General features: G+C 54.9%; 1 protein-coding gene across 6 annotated transcripts; it reads left to right on the top strand.

The window, feature by feature from the left end:
• FLCN (folliculin) lies at nucleotides 1-17,138 on the top strand. 6 transcript variants are annotated; one of them, XM_032615754.1, is made up of 13 exons: nucleotides 7-223; nucleotides 4,250-4,522; nucleotides 5,778-5,924; nucleotides 6,855-7,076; nucleotides 7,915-8,075; nucleotides 9,725-9,816; nucleotides 10,005-10,010; nucleotides 11,301-11,476; nucleotides 12,863-12,976; nucleotides 13,719-13,842; nucleotides 14,853-14,984; nucleotides 15,099-15,204; nucleotides 15,856-17,138. In XM_032615754.1, the coding sequence occupies exons 2-13, from the start codon at nucleotides 4,274-4,276 to the stop codon at nucleotides 16,055-16,057; spliced, it is 1,731 nt and encodes a 576-aa protein (XP_032471645.1). In that variant the 5' UTR covers nucleotides 7-223; nucleotides 4,250-4,273; the 3' UTR covers nucleotides 16,058-17,138. The 6 variants fall into 6 exon arrangements, with proteins under 6 accessions (XP_032471648.1, XP_032471645.1, XP_032471646.1 ...); XM_032615755.1 differs by having other exon boundaries at nucleotides 4,247-4,522; XM_032615752.1 differs by lacking the exon at nucleotides 7-223 and adding an exon at nucleotides 230-362.
• The last annotated feature ends 4,863 nt before the right edge of the window (nucleotides 17,139-22,001 follow it).

Below are 22,001 nucleotides of genomic sequence, written 5' to 3'. Positions count from 1 at the left end.
CTGGGGCGGCGGAGGGGGTCGGGCAGGTGCTGCAGCGTTCCGCCAGACTTTGGAGCTGCCGGGCTCGTGCTGTCTTCCCGGGCTGCGAGTCTGGTGGGGCTCCGCGCGCCTCGCGGGGTGGGGGCGTCCGACGGCCCGCTCCCCCTCCTCGGCCCGGGCGGTGGTACCTCCCGGCCGAGTCACGCGCCCCGAGGCGGGCGCGGCGGATCTGTGAGGGTACACGGTGAGGAGAGCCACTTCACGGACCCGGAGGGAGGCCGAGAGAGTGGGGAGGGGGGGAGGGCCGGAGACCCAGGAGCGGGGTGCGGCGCGACGCGACGCGACCTGGAGCTTGGAGCCAGGGCGAGTCCCCGGCCTGTCCGGTCAGTCGGGCCGCGCGGTCCAGGGCGAGGGGGGCCGAGCCCGCCGGTCGGGGAAGCCGGGCTGAGGGGCGGGGTGGCAGGGTTCGGCGACCCTGGAGCTGAGGGGGCGACCAGTATGGCGGGTACGGTCGGGCGCGGCCTGGTTGCGGCAGGGGTGGGTCGCCAGCGCGGGGATATTTGGCAGCCCTGCGGGGGCCCTCGGAGTGGCCGGGGGACCCGGGTCTCCGAGAGGACATGCTGAGGCGCCAGGTTACCAGTGGTTGAGTGACAGTGGCGCGACGCCGCGGTACCTTCGGGTGTCACACGCCTGTCCCCCGTGCACGAGGCCGGGCCGCCGTCGGGGTGCTGCAGCGTGTGTGATGCGGGTCGAGAGCTGCCGGGCTCAGCGCATCCTTAACCTTCCGTGGTCCTCGGGCGGACCGCAGTGGGGTAGAGGGACCCGGGCCAGGGTGCACTGCGGGAGGGGGTCGTGCCCACGTCACTGTCGCGATGGGAGGGGGCGTGGACAGGACCCTACCCTTCAGGGTGTAATGTTGAGCCTGTCGGGCGGGGGAGGGTTTTTGCCTCTTGGTTTCTGGAAGGCTGGTTGGAAAGGAAGGACTGTTGGGCATCCGGTAAAGACAGATTGGAATCCGAGAGTGAGTGGAGACCCGGCCTCATGCTGCCCGAGTTCGGGTGTCACACGGGCCGTAGTTCCCTCCCAGGCCTGTGGGGCTCAGCTTTAGGCTAGTGCTGAGAGAGGTATTTGGACCTGTCGGAGGTCACCTGGCTGCTCGGGGCTGGAGACAGACGTTTTTCCGCGTGCGCAGGTCTGGAGAGTTAAATTTTATCTAGGCTGTGGCACCCCTGATTCCAGTAGTCAGAACTCTTGTCAGACAGGAGTGCTTCCCATTTAAAGCAAAGTGAGAGTAGCCTGTCCCACGGGAAGTAGCTTAGCACCATCACCTCTGCTCTCTCCTTCCCACGTAAGGGTGGGCCTGTGGTCGGAAGGGTTAAATGGGCGTGATGTGGGTGCTGCCCCCTTATAACCAAGAGCAGGAAGGATGAAGACTTTATGTTTTTAAATATCTTAGGTTTTATATAGACATTTAAATATAAGTACCTGTATCACAAGGGCTCCTTTATGAAACATGGCTGTAGACTTTGCCCACGACATCGGCTTTCTGTCGCTTGCTGCTTACAAGGCAAGTGGCCTGCGGAACCACTCAGAACCACATCCTCTGTGTGATGTTCTCATTTGAGATCGGCTGTAAGCTGCTTGCATTTTTTTTTTTCCCCATGCCCACTGCTCTTAGAATTGGCTCTGATTTTTTTCCTTACCTAGAAAGCGTCAGGTCTTAGAGCTGAGGTATTGACCGCAGTTGCAGTGCCTGACTCGTTTGGAAATGGCCTTGCTGGCTGTCACCTGGGCGGGGTGGTGGCTCTGTGGTCCTGCTGGGTGTAGAGGTTCGTGTTGACATCATCCACGAGCATTCCCCTTTCTGTGGCAACAACTGTCCTCTCTCCAGGCAGCTCCTAAATTCACTTGTCTACCCCCCGTCAGTTTGGTGCCCACTGTGTGTCGGGAGCTGAGAGAGGTGGCTGGGTGTGAGCATTGCTGAGGGCCCTCTCTGAGCAGGGGGCGTGCGGGGAGAGGCCGCGCGCGAGGAGCGAGCTGCTGGAGGGCTGGGGGCAGCGTTCAGGGCCTTCCTCACCGGCCCTGCCCTCCTGGCCCTCTGCTGTTAGAATCTCCATGGAGCTCAAGGTCTTCCAGCTAAATGTCCTCCTGTCTTAAACTGTCTTCTGTCCCACTGCTCAGCTCCCTCCGGGAGCCCTCCGTGCCCTGGCTCGCCATGGCCTCCAGCTGCCCCTCCTGTCCCCTGTCTGATCCCCAGATGTCTCCTTTGGGTTGGCCTCTGCCGCTCCTACTAGCCTGTGCGGGCAGTGGGCGGCCCACGTCAGCTGAGTGGTTGACCGCAGACATCGGGTGGTGGCAGAGCGAGCAGGCGGCTAGCGAAGTGGCTCCAAGTGTGGCCACCAGCGGGAGGCCTTTCGAGGGCCCGTGGAGGGACCCAGTGGGCGAGGGTGCCGCCCCCCGGGACCCGCTCCACAGACTCCCTGCCCCCGCCGTGCGTGTTCACACTGTCTGCTGCCTTCCTCTGTCCTCCGGGTTCAGCGTCCCGAGCAGGTGCCTCTGACTTGGCAGGCCACGCTCAGGCCTGCGCCTGCCAACCAGGGGGTGAGCACAGAGCATGTCTGACCTTTGATTCTGTAATGGGGGGTGGCGTTCTCCAGTGGATCCTGCCGGTGTCCACTACGCAGTCAGACGTCGGTAACTGAAATTGTCCTTCACTGTTGTGAGCACGGCTGTCCAAGAGAACTTTCTGTGGTGATAGAAATGTCCCTCCCACGGTCTGTGCTGTCCTTTTAAAATGGTGGCCGCGAGCCACATGTGGCTGGTGAGACAGGAAGGGGGCTCTTCATCGTCGTTAATTCGGATCTGAGCTGCCACACGGGGCTCTTGGATGCTGTGGTCTGGAGAAGACTTGTTCCCACTTTAGCCTGGCTCCCAGGCCCTGCTGTGTCACACGTGTCACGTCGGCTGGGCGGTCACTGTCCCGCTTCTGTTCCTCCACGACCTGCTGGAGCCCAGTGGACAGACGCCCCACCTTTAAGGCTTCCCCGCAGAGGGCAGTGCGCCTGCGTCCCCGCCACGCCCTCCCCGCCCTCTGCTGCCCTCCTCCGGGGCGATTTTGCTCATGTGGTCTCCGGCGTGATACTGGACTTCGCCTCACTGCCTGTCCTCCTTTGTCATCTTGACCAGCTCTTCCTCCCTCCCACGTCTGAGCTCTGGGGCCCAGGTCCCCCAGCCCTGGCTGCCCCACTCCCATCTCCCGTGGCCCGTCATCGTCATCTCCACCAGAGGCTTAGTAGGCGCTGCTCTCGGCCGCCTTCTCCCACCCGCACGTCCCCCGCTTCCTTCTTTGTTCTCTACAGTCCGCCCGTGAGCAGCGTCTGCATATCTCTTTGGGACACGCTCACACTCTGACGGTCCTCAGCGCCTTCCCCCGCCCACCCTGGCCCAGGCCAGCTCGCTTCCCTGCGTCCGCCCTGGCTCCTGCACAGTGGCCAGAACGACCTTTTCAAATAACATTCTAATTTATTGTGTTTCTCATCAGAACCCACCAAAGGTTCTCTGATGTTTGAAGAAAAGTTCAGGGTCTTACCATGGCCTAGAAGGGCCCCTAAAATCCACCTCTTGTCTTCTGCCCTCACCCCCCGGCTCTGCAGACATTCGGGCCCCGTCACGGCCCCTCCTCAGCCCCCGTGGTGCCCTGTGTTCCTTCCGCTGTCACCTGGGAGTCCTTTTGTCCGAAACTACATCCCCCCTCCTCCAGTGTTTCTCTGTCCTGGACCCCTGTCCTTGTCTCCCTAATGCGGTCACCGCACTAGAGGAAGCGGTGTGCCGTGTGTCCCTGCCCTCCTGGAAGGTAAGCTCCGTGAGGCAGCATCACATCACCTGAAACATCGCCCGGCACACGGGAGCCGCTCCACTGCTGTCCGTGGAACAGATGACCCCAGGGCGGCAGCGTGTGTGTCTGTGTGTCCGTCCCCATCTGCCCACCTCGTGGCCCTGCCGGCACAGTCCTGACTGAAGGGTTTCTGTGTGATCCGCATTAAGTTTCCCCATCTCTTGGTCCTGACTCCTTGTGGACAGGGACGGTGTCTGCTTTGTGTCCCCTGCCGCCGATGCAGTGCTGGCCCAGAGTGGGTGCTGGGCAGTGCCGCCTGGCTGGGTGTCCTGCCTCTGCTGGACAGAAGCCCGTTGAGGGCAGCAGAGGTCGCTGGGCTCCGGAGCCGGCAGGTCCTGGGGCCAGCTCACGGCATCTCCCTCCTCTCCCCAGCAGGCCTGGCACAGCCTCCAGGGCGCCATGAATGCCATCGTCGCGCTCTGTCACTTCTGCGAGCTCCACGGCCCCCGCACGCTCTTCTGCACAGAGGTCCTGCACGCCCCGCTTCCGCAAGGGGCGGGGAGCGGGGACGGCCCCGGCCGGGGCGAGCACGCCGAGGAGGAGGAGGGCGGCATCCAGATGAGCAGCCGCCTCCGCGCCCACAGCCCGGCGGAAGGGGCCAGCGCGGAGTCCAGCAGCCCGGGGCCGAAGAAATCGGACATGTGCGAGGCCAGTGTCTCCTGGGGCGTCGGGGGCGTTTCTTGTCCGCCGGCGCTCGGGCTTGACCTCCTGGGGGTGGACGGGAGGCCGCACGCCGTGGGCCGTGCGGTGTGCGCTTGCTGCTTTCCTTCCCTCCGGTCCTTTCCCTTCGTCCCAGCTTTAGCTTGTTCAAACCACCCTGCCAGCCGACACTGGCCACCACCGTGGGGCCTGCCCTTCCGGCCTCGCCTCGCTCACTCGTGTCCATGCGCTGCCTTCTCGGCTCCTGTCCGCTCAGTCTGGCGTCCTCCTCGCGGGCACCCTGCCCGCTTCGTGAGCTCTGGGGGATGAAGGTTAGGTCCCCGCACCAGGCCGCTTCTTCACGTGGAGCCCTGGGTCGGGACTGGAAATCAGGCTGGCGTTGGACCTGTCACTACAGGGTGGACAACGATCCAGCTGTGTTAGCTTCATTCCACTGAGAAGCAGTCGCTGAGCTCGAGCTTGACTGATTCATTGTGAGGGATCGAGGGTGGGGAGCAGAGGTGGGGAGGGCCCTCTGCTGTGAACGGCCGCTGCCTGTGATGGAGAGGCAGGCAGGAAGGAGGCCTGCGCCGGTGGGGGCCTTGGGGGCGGGTCCTTGAGCTGGAACGGCTTTGGGAGGCGTCCTGCATCGCCCAGGGAGGGGCTGGCTCCAGGGCCTCTGTGCGCAGTCCCAGGTTGGGGGCTGCCACCGGGGCTCACAGCATTGGCGCCAACGTGACGGTGGCTTCAGAGGGGCGGCAGCCAGGGCTGCCGGTCCGGTCCCTTCCCCATGGCAGGGGGTCTGAGCATGTGTTCTCAGGCGGCCACGCCAGTGCCAGAGTGTGGCAGCCTCCCTTGGCACGAGGTCCCTGCCAAGTGGTTGTGCCCGGATCGAGGACGGAGGCTCCGGGCCTCAGTTTTGCCACCTGTGAGGTGGGGATTCTCCCGGTAACTGTCTCACAGGTTTGCTCCTTGGATTAGGTGAGGTGATGGGTACAGAGCTCTTCGGGATCCCTGCTGCATAAGTGCCAGTAGATGAGGTCCAGTGACCTCTGTGTTCATAGATTCGATGCCCTCTGCCGACCTTTGTGATGTGTGCATCCTGACTTTCCTACTCGGGAAACACGGAAATCCTCAGTCAAGTATGACTCTAGGAGCCGGTTGTTCTTACGTGAAAACAGATTGAATTTTCTGCTTGAGATTTGCATAAGAGTCAGCAAGCATGTTGCTGGCTAACTGGTTTTCTTCTCTTTCTCGTGGGCAGGGCTGCCGGTCACTTGCTGCAGGGCATCCCGGGTACATCAGCCATGACAAGGAGACCTCGATCAAGTACGTCAGTCACCAGCACCCCAACCACCCCCAGCTCTTCAGCATCGTCCGCCAGGCCTGTGTGCGGAGCCTGAGCTGCGAGGTGAGCACCCGTGACCCGGGGCTTCTGCGAGAGTCGCTCACGTGTGCGCCAGCACGCCCTGAGCAAGCTCGGTGTCGGTTACGGGAAGGAAGGCAGACGGCAGCCCGGAGACGGCTGGGCAGGTCCCGGAGTGAGTCACGTTGCACCCTGGTTCGTTGCTAACTTACCATTTTAAGCACCAGGCTTTCGTTCTTCGTTCTTCGTGGACGTGTTGCTAAGGTGTGAAGTGTTTGTAGGTGTGTGGCTCCCATCAGATGTCACCTTCGTGTCGTCTCTGTCACGTCAGAGCCTCAGTGCTCATCACGTGCTCTCTTAGCCGACCGAGGCGTGCGTCTGTGTTTCTAAGACACGTGGCTGCCGTTGTCGAGTTGTCTTAGCCTCTGTGTCTTTGTCACAGAGAGTTCACAGTCTGTCACTGCCCCACTTGATCGTCCTCACTGCTGCCATGTGCCCGCCTGGCTGTGTCCCTGCCGGTGGGCAGCTGATCGTGTTTGGTGGGGTTGTGTGTAAGAGTGGGTGTGGTGTGAGGGAGACCCACGTTCTCTCCTACACATAACATATGCAGATTTTTTATCACGTGGACTCTGCAGTGGCTGTTCTGACTTGCCAGTTTTCTGGTATGTTCCAGATGAGTGATGTTGGCAAATCTGAGCCTGGGGTAGATGTAATACTTGTGTACGAGTTATTTATGACTCAAGGTAAGAAAAATTAACGAACCTACTGGTCCTTGGGTTTCATGGTAACGAACGTTCTCTTTAGGAAGTGCGGTCACGGGAGAGATGAGCAGCGTTTTCCTTTCTCATCCCTGCCCTTTCCACTCTCCCTGTGACTGATGCTGACTAATTAGCGCAGAAAGAAGAGTGAGCAGGAGGGTTTGAGTGCTGCCGCGCGCAGAGGGCGGTGTCCTGCAGCGCTGTCCTTGTGTCCCAGGTGTGCCCCGGCCGCGAGGGCCCCATCTTTTTCGGGGACGAGCAGCACGGCTTTGTGTTCAGCCACACGTTCTTCATCAAGGACAGCCTGGCCCGGGGCTTCCAGCGCTGGTACAGCATCATCGCCATCATGATGGACCGCATCTACCTCATCAACTCCTGGCCCTTCCTGCTGGGCAAGATCCGTGGGATCATCGACGAGCTCCAGGGCAAGGCGCTCAAGGTGGCCCCGAGGCAGGGCAGTGGGTGGCGGGGAGGGAGGGCTGTGTGCGAGGGGCCAGGAGCAGGGCAGCGTTCCCGCCCGGGGGTCCCCTGGCCGCCGCGGAGTCGGAGTTGCGGCGATAGGCCCGGGGCCAGCCGGTTCTGCTGGCTTCAGTGTCTCTCTCGAATCTGTCGTTGTCTTACTTCTCGCTTGGCTCTGCCTTTACTGCAGTCAGAGGCCTGGTTTGATCCCCGCTGTCTCTGCTTCCTCTGACCATCATTTCAGCAGCCTCTCCACTAGTGGTGTGACAGACCTGCACCTACCATGCATGTCCAGCCACGGCCCTGCATCTCCAGGGCCGCCCAGGATAGGCCAGTGGTGCTCTGGGAACAAACAGTGCTTAAGCCCCAGCAGCGTGTTTATGTCCATCGCAGGCAAGCAGGGGTCTGCGCGCTGCGGTCAGGCTGGAGTGCTGTTGCTGCCCGGTTGCCTGCTGGGGTGCACAGGTGGGGCTGGAGGCCGGGCTCCTCTCCCCCCTTGCAGGAGGTGGTCACGTGTCCCGCCCACACAGGGTCTGAGCAGCGGAAGCCCCCTGTGCCTGGAAACGGGGGTGCCTGGAAAGCGCAGATGCCCCCTGAGCCCCGTCACGTGCCGAAGAGTTGGTGTCGGGGAGGCCGCAGGAGAGACTCCTAACTGAGCCTCTCGTCAGGTGGCTTCTGATCCGGTGGGGGGACAAAGCTGTTCTCTTTGGGATGAGACCCGGGGCCCTTCTTTGCTCTTGGCCCAGAGAGCAGACTGGGGCCTGGGCTGCTGGCTGCTTTTGTCGTTAAGGGCCTTTCCCCTTCCCCTTGTGTGTCAGGTGTTTGAGGCGGAGCAGTTTGGGTGCCCACAGCGTGCCCAGAGGATGAACACTGCTTTCACACCGTTCCTGCACCAAAGGAACGGCAACGCTGCCCGCTCGCTGACGTCCTTGACGAACGATGACAGCTTGTGGGCGTGCCTGCACACCTCCTTCGCCTGGTAACCAGACTCGGTCTTCTTGTGGCCGCTGGGGCGTTGGCCGGACTGTGCCCAGCTTGGGGGGGACAGTTGCTGACAGGTCTGTGCTGTGACGCGTGAGTCCTGAACTGGGTTCAGTCCTTCTCGCTTCTGAGTGCGTGGAAGGCGCGTTAAGGCGGAGCTCCCTTCCCAGCGAGATTTTGAGGTGAGGTTCCTAGACCGAGACCAGTGGTCTCCCTCTCTGTGAGCAGCAGCGGGTGCTTGTCTCGCACAGCACTTGTGAGTCAGGACCCAGACGGGGGCTGAGCTGGGCCGCTCTGGCCCTGGTCCTTAGGCGGAGCTGCTGTCGTGTGAAGGCTGGGCTCCCTCGGGGCTGGCAGGTCGGTCTGGCCGTGGGCGGGAGGCCTCTGCTCGCCACGGTCATGCGGGTGATCCGGGGAGAGCAAGGTGGGCTCTGCTGGCTCTCACGACCCAGCCTCAGCAGCGCACGGGCCCTGCCTGCACCTGGTTGTTAGAAGTAGCTCAGCCTAGGCGGGAGGGGAGGACCGGGCCCCGCCGTTGGAAGGGAGGAGTACCGACAGATTTGTGGACACACTTAGAAACCACCACGGTCTGTCCTCCGGCCACAGGTTGTTTCTCTTCCTCCCACTGCAGGATATGTTCCTTCCAAAGACTCTCCAGATTCTCATTCCTGTGCGGCATCCCCTAAGTCAGGTCCTGGTGTGGGTGACGTTCCTCACACGTAATCCTTCTCATTCCTGTGCGGCATCCCCTAAGTCAGGTCCTGGTGTGGGTGACGTTCCTCACACGTAATCCTTGAGTGCAGCTTCTGAGAACCTGCAAACCACAGAGGAAAATATCTGTCTCCCCCACCCGGCAGACAGTGCCTCTTGTCTTTTAGAAATTATTATTATTACTATTTTGCGTTACGTAGGCCTCTCACTGTCGTGGCCTCTCCCGTTGCGGAGCACAGGCTCCGGACGCGCAGGCTCAGCGGCCATGGCTCACGGGCCCAGCTGCTCCGCGGCATGTGGGATCCTCCCGGACCGGAGCACGAACCCGTGTCCCCTGCATCGGCAGCCGGACTCTCAACCACTGCGCCACCAGGGAAGCCCCTAGGAATTATTTTAATTTGGGAAAATTTCAGACAGACCCAAAGTATAATACTACAAGGAACTTCACACCCTCCTACTTCAGCAGTTAGCGACATTTCACTGCTTTTTCATCTGTCCTTCACTTTTTTTTTTCTGGAATGTTTTTTAAAGCAAATCTTCACTTCAACCATAAACCCGTTATCACATGCAACAAAATGGACTCATTGCTTAGCATCATCCAGCCCAGTCCATGTTCACTTTTCCTGCTTTGCCTCAGAGTTGACTCTGGCTTTGGGACCAGCGCACCAGCACACAGGGCACGGATCGTGCCAGGCCTCTTAGTCTAGAGCAGCACCTCGTGCGCCTTTGCCCCAACCTCCCTGCCTTTTCTAGAGACCTGGGCTGTGCGTCCTGTAGGAACCCCTCTGGCTGATCGAATCCTCGTGGTGGTACCCAACTCGTTCTTTTACGCCCGTGTTTTCTGTTAACCAGTCGTTAGCTCAGGAGGGTTGATTGGCTTCGGGTCTAGTTTTCCTTTCGGCGAGAACACCGCATAGGTGGCACTGTGTTTCCCAGGCTCCTGAAGGCGTGCGGCAGCCGGCTGACCGAGAAGCTCCTGGAAGGCGCGCCCACTGAGGACACCTTGGTCCAGATGGAGCAGCTGGCGGGTGAGCTGGGAGGTGCCTGTGCTGGGAGCCTCTGCCGGTGGTGGCCTGGGGTCGGCCCGTGCTCAGCTCCCCTCTCCTCCATCCCAGCAGAGAGCTGGCGGAGGGGGCCCCAGGAGCCGTGTCTACAAAAGCTCGCCCTTTGCTCTTCGTGGTTTTATTGTGATTTCCTGCCTCATCTTCCCTGACAGTCACGTGTAAGAGTCTGTCCGGGCAGGTTGGGAAAGACCATCCCCGGGGCTGTCGCTCTGGAGAGGTGGGTTGAGTGAGGCTTCTGTGTCCTTATCGTACAAGAAGCACTTACTCGGCCTGTCTGGATGGGGACCTGCTCTCTGCTCTTCAACAGTAAAATGTTGTCCTTTAGTTGGACCCGAGGTTTTCATCAGGGCCGGTGGTTCCCAAGCCTCCTGGTAACTGGGCGGCCCTCTCCAGGTTTGCAATCAGATCTCCACATCTGGGTGTTTTAAGTAACTGCCCAGGGGAGTCTGGGAGTCTGCTTTTCTTTTGGAGATGGTTGGATTCTCAGTGACACAGGTCCAGGATCTCACATGTGGGGCGGGGTGAATGGGACTCGTGATGCGTCTTGTGTGTCCTCCGTGACAACGTGCTTCTTTTTGCAAATGATTGACCTTAACAAGCTGGAGCTGTTTGGAACTTGTTCCTGTCGTCCGGTGACCTGCACCTGAGCAGGCTTCCCTGCGAAGGGGAGGGCGGGCGGGTTCATCAAGGGCAGGGCTCGCTCGGAGAAGACCGAAGCGCGGTCCACTTCCGCGCCCTCACGGTATGGTCGGCCCGGAACCATTTATCAGAGTGATGACACGTTTCTAGGTTAGTGACGGTGGCAAGGGCAGTCTGCTGGTGAGATTTATTTGCATGGAGAGCCGAGTGCGTCGGGGGAGAGGAGTGCAGGCGTGTGGTGCTCCCTGTCTCGTCTTGGGTCGTATTTTGGTCACAGGGTGAGCATAGGGGTTCAGAGCACACGCTGCAGCCTGTACAGACCTGCCTTCAGCTCCGGGCTCCAAGATGTGTGTGTTCTGTGCGCACAGCAAGGCCCCTTCACTCGAGCTGTGCAGTGAGGATGCTGCATTCCTGGGGTTGTCGTGACGATGAATTGAGATAGCAGATATTCCTTTCTGTAAGACGGGGAGAGCAGTACTGACCCAGGGCAGGCGAGAGGATTAAAGGACAGAATGTGTGGACATCTTTAGGGGAGCGCTCACACACTGTTAGCGTCCTTAGCGCTGACTTGACTTTTCCAACCAGCAGTGGACAGAACATAGCAGACTGAACACTCCTGGCCCACCCCAGGACTCCAGTGGCAGCAGGTAGTGTAGACAGCTGGTCCGAACCAGAAATCAGTAGCCTTCCGGCTGGTTTAACCACAAGATGCCTTGGGCTGAAGTGGTCCTGTGCAAAGACTTGCATCCAGAGAGCGAAGGAGTCTAGGGACGCACATTTCGTAACTGAATTTGTTGTCTGTCTTGCAGACTTGGAAGAGGAATCGGAAAGCTGGGGCAGCTCTGAGGCTGGAGAGGAGGAGAAAGAGGGGGCCGAGGGGCGGGAGCCGACCAAGTGCCCGGTGGATTCGTCCTTGCTCTCAGACTGTGGAAACTGGCAGCCCCAAAAGCTCTCTGTCTTTAAATCCCTTCGGCACATGAGGCAGGTAGGCGGTAGAGAGGTAGAGCCCGGATCAGAAACTCAGGACAAGAGCCCCGTCCTCTCCTTCCGGCTCATCTCCATCCAGCACGCCTTTTCCTTTGGGTCTGTTGTGTTCAGGGGTGACCAGGAACCTTCTTGGTGGGTGGCTGAAGATGTCAGGGGGCATCTGGGGTGTCTTCGCCCCAGGCTCAGTGAGGATGGAGGGGGTTTCTCTAAAGAAAGGCCCAACGGTTGGCTTCTCATGGTTCTCTAATCTTGTCATTCTGGGACCTTCTAAAGGAATTGAACAGCATTGTTGGTTTGCACACAGCCTAGATGCTTTGCAAATTGAAAACAGTGGCCTTTCTTACAAAGAACTGGAAACAACCTGAACGTGCGACCCTAGGAGTTGCATCCGAGCAGCGGCCCGTTGTTCGCTAGGAGCTGCGGGAGCCTGCCCCGCGGGGGGCGGGGCGGGGGCGGGGCTGCTCGCCGCACGGGAGGGCAGCGGGAGTGACCGCTAGATCACAAAGCAGGCTGACCTTTCATAGACCCTCTCTCTGTCTACTTTTACATTGAGCATGAATTCTATCAGAGAACAGTTATTTTTACTTTGGAAAATGAAGTAAAGCCTGGTTTACCAGGAGGTGTTCTGTGGGGCTTTGGGGTGAAAACCATTCATTTAAATCATCCTTGATTTGGCCGCAGTCCTTGTTGATTACAGTGGGTTACAGCTAATGTGGATTACAGCTGGAGGGGATCTTGAATTCCACCGGAGGTGGGAGTCCTTGGGGGCTGGTAGGGTTTGGTAAAAGGCAGTGTCACAGCCTCCTCTTTTTTTCTGGCCATGTTCACAAGCCCTAAGACAACAGGCTGAGCTCTTCTAAAATGTCAGTGCCGTGGAGTTAATTGGAGTTGATTAAAGCAGGATAAAAACAGGACAGATGAGCAAGTCACAAGCCCTAGATTGAGAGACTCACAGCCCAGAGGACATGGTTAGAGGCCGGGGGTCCACTCAGCGGGGCGGCCCTGGGCTGCTGGCATCTAGACCGAGCTTTCCCTCGGTGCTGAAGACTCATAACCCTGGCTCTCTCTCAAGTGGTTAGGCCAAAGTTAAGGGTGTAGAGAGAGAGGGTACATGTTGCAAAAAACTAATACTTTATCTGCTTCAAATCTTTAAAAATAGAATTGGGGAAAAGATCTTGAAGTGTACAAGAGCCCTGGGGTCGGACCTTCAGGTGTGAGCACAGGGCCATCCCTCCTCCTGGTTTCGGGCAAGTCACCCAGCCTCCCCGAGAAGATAGGTGACTTCCGCTCTCCTGCCCGTCTTCCTTCACTCTGTGGAGAAAGTTTCTAGACGAACACACAAATAACTTCCTCTGGACAGAAAGCAGTGCACCGTGTTTTTCAGGTCCTGGGTGCCCCATCTTTCCGCACACTGGCCTGGCACGTCCTCATGGGGAACCAGGTGATCTGGAAAAGTAGAGACGCAGACCTTGTCCACTCAGCCTTTGAAGTTCTTCGGGTGAGAGGATCTTCTTTCCTTTGTGTTTTGTGGTAGGATGGTATTGGCCTAGTGGGTTTTTAAAAAATCTGTTAAGATGTGTCAGAGACTCATTGCAGAGGTTCATGCCTGAATCTAAGATCTGTGCTTTTCTCCACTGTTAAAAATGGTATTCATCTGTGCTTTCACTGCCGAGGGCCCAGGTTCTATCCCTGGTCAGGGAACTAAGATTCCACAGGCTGCGCAGCGCGGCCAAAAAAAAAGGTAGTCATTTTTGGCTTTCATTTCGAGCGAGGAGTCTGCTGTCCTGACAGACTGATCACTCTCCCATCCGCCCTTCCCCAAGCCCCGCATCCCTTTGAGAAGCCACCTGTGCCACAGAGGCGGGCCTGGGTCCCCACGTGGTCCTGTGCACAGAGCCTGATCGACGGGCTGGCCGGAGTGCACGTGTGGCATGCTGTCTCCGTCCCACAGGTGTAGGGGGTGCCACGGCCCAGGTCCGGCTCTAAGCGTGAGTGCATGCCAGCCTTCTGCCTGGGCCTGTGAAGGTACAAGACGAAACAATGTCTCAGACAACTTAGAATCCCTTTGGTGGGTGAGGGAAGAGACAAAACATCTGTGAAGTCAGAGAATGATGGAAGAGTTAACCCTGCAGAGCGGGCCGGGATGAGAGGGCTCTGGACCGAGCTGCAGGGGGCTCGTGGGGTGTGGGTGAGGGACTCGGGCAGGGCAGCGCTCAGCTCTGGGTTGTTCCATCCTTCAGACCATGCTGCCCGTGGGCTGTGTGCGCGTCATCCCTTACAGCAGCCAGTACGAGGAGGCCTACCGCTGCAACTTCCTGGGGCTCGGCCCCCACGTGCAGATCCCTCCCCACGTGCTGGCCTCAGGTGCGTGCCGTGTCGGTCTGGGCTGAGCCCCTGCACGTCAGGGCTCAGAAGTGAAACCACGTGACTGGGCCTCAGCTGTGGGTTTGAGGACCGATGCCTGCTGGCCTCAGGCGGGAAGACCCACGTTGCAGGACCAGCTTTCCCCGTGGCATTGGCTTCTAGTGTCTGTCTTGAAGATGGGTGAGGGTTGGGCTGGGCTGCTCACTGGGGTGTGGTTCTCTGTGGGGCGGGTCCCAGCCCTGGGCCCTGGGGCGGCTCAGGGGGCGCTGGACTGAGCCTCCGCCTCGTGGTCTTCCTTCCTCTCCGTTCTCCTGTGTTTATCTGCCTGAAATCTGTCCCCGGTGCTCATCAGCTCAGTGGCCCTTGCTCTGCCCCACTCCGCCCTCAGGACTGACTGACAAGCTTACTGCTCTAGACAGAGAGCCAGGAAGCTGATCGGCATCCCTCGTTCTTGGTCTGGGGGGGTCGGGAGTCAGCACATCCCTTTGTGGGTGCACATCCCCGCATCCGGCACGTCTAGGCCTCCTCCAGGCACATCCGTGAGAGCGGTGGGAAGGTTGGTCACAGAGCTGTCACCCTCTCAGCAACCAGGCTGGGCCATGAGTCCAAGAGGCAGTGTTCAGAACACAGGCTCTCGTCTCAGAGATGGGCTTGATATTGTTACCACCACTAGCCATGTGACCTTGTGCGAGTCACTTCGCTTCCCGGAGTCTGTTTCCCCATCTGTAAAATGGGCCGTAGCGGGGCCACTCTCCCAGGGCTGTTTAGCATTAGGCCAGTGGAGGTGCACGCAGCAATCTGTGGTAATATAGTACAGTGCGTTATTCGTTTAACTGCGTCAGAAGTGAACCCTTAACTCTTCACAAGCTACCGAAGGTTTTGGGTGCCAGTGTTCAGCTCGGGAGGCTGGAGTTTCCCCAGATGATCTGAGATGATTGGGAGCTGCCAAGGAGGGGCTTTGTCCCGGGGTGAAGAGCACTTGACGGGCAGCGTGTCTTGTGTCGCCGCAGAGTTTGCTGTGGTGGTGGAAGTGCACACGGCCGCCCGCTCCAGCCTGCAGCCGGCCGGCTGTGAGGACGAGCCATCCCTCAGCAAGCACGAGTTTGTCGTGACCAGTGGGAGTGCTGTGGCCGCAGACCGAGGTGGGCGCCGCTGAGCAGGGCCTGCTCTCCCCCCGGCGAGCGGGCTGAGGGGGCGCTGAGGCCGCCCCCGCCCTCCCCGTGCTGACCCCCCCGCCGTGCCCCGCTTGTCCCCAGCCGGCCCCACCATCCTGAGTAAAGTGGAAGCAGCTTTGACCAACCAGAATCTGTCGGTGGACGTGGTCGACCAGTGCCTCGTCTGCCTCAAGGAAGAGTGGATGAAGTAAGCGGGTGCCACCTCGGCCCCTAGAGTCTGTGCTTTCAGGGGAGGGCTGGGCTGCCGGCAGCAGGAGAAGCAGGAGCTGTGGCCAGAGACAGAGGTGAGGCCGTGGCTGCTGCGGGAGGAGGGTGTGGACGAGAGATGCAGGGCTCCACCACGCGCTGACCTGGCTGGGTGAGCTGGAGCAGGTGAGCCCGCACCCCTGAGCCTCAAGCTGCTCTGTGCTCTCCAAGGGAGGCAGTTATTTTTGACGCTTAGTCAACTTAAGAATTGGAAGGTCGGGTAGCAGATGTTCCCTCCTTATTAAGCAAGTTACTGTATTTCCTCCCGCCTTCTTAGTAATTTTCTGTCAAATTTAATTAGTCAAACATTGTTCTGATTTCAGACAGTACAGTGGAGCTTAGGAGCCACCTGTCCCTTTTATGAATGGGAGGAACATTTGTCTTTTTAATCTCCCTGTTTGGCTGCACCAGCGTCAGCAGCGGTGGGGAAACGGGGCAGGCGCGAGCCGCCGCTCTGCTGTGCCGCCTCTCCTGTCTCAGTTCCCGCTGTGCCTGCCGAGCCGCTGCTGGTCTTGAAGCCGTTTAGGCCCCAGGACCAGAACTCTGCTGACGGTTCTGCGGTAGCTGAGTGTTTGGTTTTGGTCTTCTACAGCAAAGTGAAGGTCCTCTTTAAGTTCACCAAGGTGGATAGCCGGCCCAAAGAGGACACACAGAAGCTGCTGAGCATCCTCGGGGCGTCTGAGGAGGACAACGTCAAGCTGCTCAAGTTCTGGATGACGGGCCTGAGCAAGACGTACAAGTCGCACCTCCTGTCCACGGTCCGCAGCCCCATGGCCTCAGAGCCCCGCAGCTGACCCCGTCCCGGGACACTGTGTCTGGGCGGGCCTCCTGGGACGCGGTGACGTCCGTCCTTGCTGCGGAGTTCGGACACAGGTCTCTGATGGCGTTCTCAGGCTGTCCTCCCGTTTCCAAACTGCCGGCATGAAGCTGTTTCCTAGTAAGGAGTGGAAACTGTTGGGGCTGAACTTTGCCCTCTGTGTGGGATGCAGGCCTGGTGTAGTTCTCGGCACCATCCCGCAAGCTATTTGAATTGGTCCAGCCCTGAAGGGGGCAGCGGGAGACTTGTGACAGTCCCCTGCATTCGCGCACCCCTGGGAGAGAAGAGCGTGAGGAAGGTGTGCAGCTCGTGCCTCTCATGGGTGCTGATCTCAGAATTTACAGGGACACGTGTCAGGCCAGCTCCGCCTGGGGTATCTTAGCCGCAATGTCATACCCTCTCTTGAGGTTGAACCTTTCTGTTCTCAAGTTCAGCAAGGGTTTTCCAGGTAGTGCATGCATATGTGAGTTTTGTGAATTTTCAGGTTATGTTCTGATCTGTAGTCATTGTTAGTAATCTGGTTTTAAGTTAGGGCTCTGGGAATGCCTTTTGGGGTGGAGTGGATGTTTTCCTCCTCTTTGGATCATCTGGAATTCGTGTTCTGAAGTTACCTGACAACCAAGTCTTCTGGCCATGCTCTTCTGTGGTTGCTTTGAAATTACCCTGTAGCTTGAGGACGAGCCCTGATCTTTTTTACACAAAGAGAATACATTGCTGAAATGTCAAATGGAGTCATCTGACTGGCCTGGCTCACTGGATGTGGAGTTGAGAAGCCCATCATAGTTTTACTCCATATCACTTTGCCCTCTATTGCTTCTTTAAACGTTTACATTTGGCTGCAGTTAAGTTTCAGAGTATGGTAGTTTAAGACTGGTTCATCGTCCCTGTGTGCGTTTTTTAATAAGGATTCATGGTTTGGAAGGATTTTCCGGTAATTTTGCTGATTCGTTTATAGTTTTTTTGTGTTTAATTTATATTTAACAGGAAGACCATGTTTATATGACTAGGTATCGGTATCATGCAAGAACGTTGAAATAATAAAGATATATTTTTATAAACTGTTGACTACATGGTTTTATTGGTTTGATACCTCAGATTTTCTTGGGATCGGTCATAGAAAATAATATGGTTAAAGTAACACCAGTGATATAACTATTTTGGAACTCTGTACTCTCCTGAAGGCTTACAGTTTCCAGGGGAAGACTTAGTAAACTGTGGTTAATTTTCAGTCAGTTTTAGCTCGTAGCACAGTTGCAGGTTCCTATGTCCCACCCCCAGCCACATGGCAGGGCCGTACACGTGTTCTCGGAGCAGCTTGCAGGAGCGAGGGTGGGTGAAGAGGACCCTGTCCTTGGAACATCAGGGCTCTGCGCCTCATCGCTGACGGCTGCTTCTGATCAGGGCGCAGACGAAGCGGGGGCAGCCACTGTCGCTGCGCCTCCCCCTCTGGATGGCAGCCTCTCCCTGCTTCATTTTTGCCTTCCACCTCTCAGGAGCCAGACATTAAAGAGTAGGACACTCAAAAACAATTGCATGTATCAGAAAATTTAAAAGTGACTATGCACATCCAGGGAAGGGCTCAGAAAAGACCTGAGAAAAACTGAAGTTTACATCTCCAGCTGATCCCTGGCAAAGAGCCTACAACAGTAAAAATAAATAACAAACCAGTACACGCTGGGGAAGGGGGAGAATCTGATTTCCAGAGTTCTGCTATTATTAGATTTAAATGTCGAGTGTTCAGCAAAAACAACAACAACAACAAAATCACAAGGCATACAAAGAAACAGGAAGGTCTGTTGAAAGGAAAAAAAAGAATTCAGCAGAATCTGTCCGTGAAAGAGATTTAATGGCAGACATATTAGCCAAAGACTTTAAAACAACTGTTAAAAGATGCTTGAAGAACTAAAGATGTGGAGAAAGTGAAGAAAATGATGTGTGAACAAAATAGAAATATCAAAGAAAACCAAAAAAAGAAACCAAAAATATGGAGCCAAAAACTGCAGTAACTGAAGTGAAAAATTGACTAGAAGGCTTTAAAGACAATTTGAGCAGGCAGGAGAATCAGTGAACTTAAAGATAGGACAGTGGAAATTACTGAGGCTGAGGAACAGAGCCTAAGAGACCCACGGGACACCATTGAAAGGACCAACATATGCATCGTGGGAGCCTGAGAAGAAGAAAGAGAAAGAGGCAGAAAATGTGAATAAATAATGGCTGAAAAATTTCCAAATTTCATGAGACACATGAATATAAACATACAGGCATACCTTAGAGATTGTGAGTTTGGTTCCAGACCACTGCAATAAAGCAAATATTGCAATTAAGTGAGTCCACACGAATTTTTGGTTTCCCATTGCGTATGAAAGTTATGTTCACACCATACTGTGGTCTTTTTTTAAAAAATAAATTTATTATTTACTTTTCGGCTGTGTTGGATCTTTGATGCTATGCGCGGGCTTTCTCTAGTTGCAGCGAGCGGGAGGGCTACTCTTCATTGTGGTGCGTGGGCCTCTCCTTGTGGTGGCTTCACTTGTGGAGCATGGGCTCCAGGCACACAGGCCTCAGCATTTGTGGCACGTGGGCTCAGCAGCTGTGGCTCACGGGCTCTGGAGCGCAGGCTCAGTAGTCATGGTGCACGGGCTTATTTGCTCCGCAGCATGTGGGATCCTTTCGGACCAGGGCTCGAACCCGTGTCCCCTGCAATGGCAGGCAGATTCCCAACCACTGCGCCACCAGGGAAGTCCCTATACTGTGGTCTATTAAGTGTGCAATAGCATTGGCTAAAAAAAAAAAAAAAAAAAAGTACATACTTTAATTTTAAAATACTGTCAAAAAAATCCTAACCATCGTCGAGCCTTCACTGAGCTGTAGTGGTAACATCAACTATCACTGATCACAGATCACCAATTCAAATATGATAATAATGAAAAAGTTTGAAATATTGCGAGAAACACCACAACGTGACATAAGAGACATGAAGTGAGCAAATGCTGTTGGAATGGTGGTGCCAGTAGACTTGCCTGATGCAGGGTTGCCACAAACCTTCAGTTGGTAAAAACAACAACAGCAAGAACACAGTATCTGCAAAGCACAATAAAATGAAGAATGGCCTGTACAAAAAGCTAAACAAATTCCAAATAAGATGAACTCCAAAAGATCACAAGACACGCAGTCAAACTTTCAAAAGACAGAGGGCAGACAGCAGAAGCAAGAAGAACTACAGTTCTGTCGCTTCTCGGCTTTTTGGCTAAGATCAAGTGAAGAAGAACTACAATTTCTGCAGCCTGTGGAAGGAAAACCACATTCACAGAAAGACAGACAAGATGAAAAGACAGAGGACTTGGTACGAGATGAAGGAACAAGATAAAACCCCAGAAAAACAACTAAATGAAGAGACAGGCAACCTTGCAGAAAAAGAATTCAGGACGATGGTAGTGAAGATGGTCCAGGACCTCGGAAAAAGAATGGAGGCAAAGATCGAGAAGATGCAAGAAATCTTTAACAAAGACCTAGAAGAATTAAAGAACAAACACCTAGAAGAATTAATGGACAAACAAACAGAGATGAACAATACAATAACTAAAATGAAAACTACACTAGAAGGAATCAATAGAATAACTAAGGCAGAGGAGCGGATAAGTGACCTGGGAGACAGAAAGGTGGAATTCACTGCTGCAGAACAGAATAAAGAAAAAGAATGGAGAGAAATGAAGACAGCCTAAGAGACCTCTGGGACAACATTAAATGCAACAATATTCGCATTATAAGGGTCCCAGAAGGGGAAGAGAGAAAGGACCTGAGAAAATATTTGAGGAGATTATAGTCGAAAACTTCCCTAACATGGGAAAGGAAACAACTACCCAAGTCCAGGAAGCACAGAGTCCCAGGCAGGATAAACCCAAGGAGAAACACACTGAGACACATAGTAATCAAGTTGACAAAATTATTGAAAGCAAAAAGGGAAAAAATGACAAATAACATATAAGGGAACTCCCATAAGGTTAACAGCTGATTTCTCAGCAGAAATTCTACAAGCCAGAGGGGAGTGGCATGATATATTTAAAGTGATGAAAGGGAAGAACCTACAACCAAGATTACTCTACCCGGCAGGGATCTCATTCAGATTTGAGGGAGAAATCAAAAGCTTTACAGACAAGCAAAAGCTAAGAGAATTCAGCACCACCAAACCAGCTCTGCAACAAATGCTAAAGGAACTTCTCGAAGTGGGAAACACAAGAGAAGAAAAGGATCTACAAAAACAAACCCATAACAATGAAGAAAATAGTAATAGGAACATACATATCAATAATTACCTTAAACGTGAATGGATTAAATGCTCCAACCGAAAGACAGAGGCTCGCTGAATGGATACAAAAACAAGACCCATATATATGCTGTCTGCAAGAGACCCACTTCAGACCTAGGGACACATACAGACTGAAAGTGAGGGGATGGAAAAAGATATTCCATGCAAAAGGAAATCAAAAGAACGCTGTTGTAGCAGCACTCATATCAGAAAAAAATAGACTTTAAAATAAAGAATGTTACAAGAGACAAGGAAGGACACGACATAATGATCAAGGGATCAATCCAAGAAGAAGATATAACCATTATAAAGATATATGCACCCAACATGGGAGCACCTCAATACATAAGGTAACTGCTAGCAGCTATAAAAGAGGAAATTGACAGTAACACAATAATAGTGGGGGACGTTAACACCTCACTGACACCAATGGACAGATCATCCAGACAGAAAATTAATAAACACAAGCTTTAAATGACCAATAGACCAGATAGATTTAATTGACGTTTATAGGACATTTGGGCTTCCCTGGTGGCGCAGCGGTTGAGAGTCTGCCTGCCATTGCAGGGGACACGGGTTCGTGCCCCGGTCCGGGAAGATCCCACATGCCGCGGAGCGGCTGGGCCCGTGAGCCATGGCCGCTGAGCCTGCGCGTCTGGAGCCTGTGCTCCTCAACAGGAGAGGCCACAGCAGTGAGAGGCCCGTGTACCACAAAACAAACAAACAACAACAGCAAAAAACACCTAAATAGACATTTCTCCAATGAAGACATACAGATGGACAAGAAGCACATGACAGGATGCTCAACATCACTAATTATCAGAGAAATGCAAATCAAAACTGCAATGAGGTATCACACCAGTTAGAATGGGCATCATCAGAAAATCTACAAACAGCAAATGCTGGAGAGGGTGTGGAGAAGAGGGAACCCTCTTGCACTGTTGGTGGGAATGTAAATTGATACAGCCACCATGGAGAACAGTATGGAGGTGCCTTAAAAAACTAAAAATGGAATTACCGTATGATCCAGCAGTCCCACTACCGGCCTATACCCAGAGAAAACCAGAATTCAAAAAGACACATGCACCCCAATGTTTATTGCAGCACTATTTACAATAGCCGGGTCATGGAAGCAAGCTAAATGCCCATCGACAGACGAATGGATAAAGAAGATGTAGTGGAATACAATGGAATATTACTCAGCTGTAAAAAGGAACGAAATTGGGTCACTTGTAGAGATGTGGATGGATCTAGAGACTGTCATACAGAGTGAAGTAAGTCAGAAAGAGAAGAACAAATATCGTATATTAATGCATATTCGTGAAACCCAGAAAAATGGTACAGATGAACTGGTTTGCAGGGCAGAAATAGAGACACAGACGTAGAGAACAAATGTACGAACACCAATGGGGGAAAGTGGCCAGGGGGGTTGTTGTTGGTGTGCTGAATTGGGAGATTGGGATTGACATGTATACACTAATATGTAAAAAACAGATAACTAATAAGAACCTACTGTATAATAAAATAAAATTCAAAAGACAATTAAAAAAAAACTTTCAAGAGACAAAGAGCAAATCTTGAAAACAGCAAGAGAGAAGTGAATCCTCAGTACGAA

This window comes from Phocoena sinus, chromosome 20 (genome assembly GCF_008692025.1).
Source record: "Phocoena sinus isolate mPhoSin1 chromosome 20, mPhoSin1.pri, whole genome shotgun sequence".
Classification (NCBI taxonomy): domain Eukaryota; kingdom Metazoa; phylum Chordata; class Mammalia; order Artiodactyla; family Phocoenidae; genus Phocoena; species Phocoena sinus.
Note: the sequence above shows the minus strand (reverse complement) of the source record. Positions and strands in the feature narration are given on the sequence as shown.

Excerpts from the sequence above, each read along its gene's own strand:
- FLCN (XM_032615754.1), top strand. The coding sequence starts at position 4,274 with ATGAATGCCATCGTCGCGCTCTGTCACTTCTGCGAGCTCCACGGCCCC. Across the intron at positions 4,523-5,777 it reads AGAAATCGGACATGTGCGAG|GGCTGCCGGTCACTTGCTGC; the intron begins GCCAGTGTCTCC and ends TCTCGTGGGCAG. Across the intron at positions 15,205-15,855 it reads CTCAAGGAAGAGTGGATGAA|CAAAGTGAAGGTCCTCTTTA; the intron begins GTAAGCGGGTGC and ends GGTCTTCTACAG.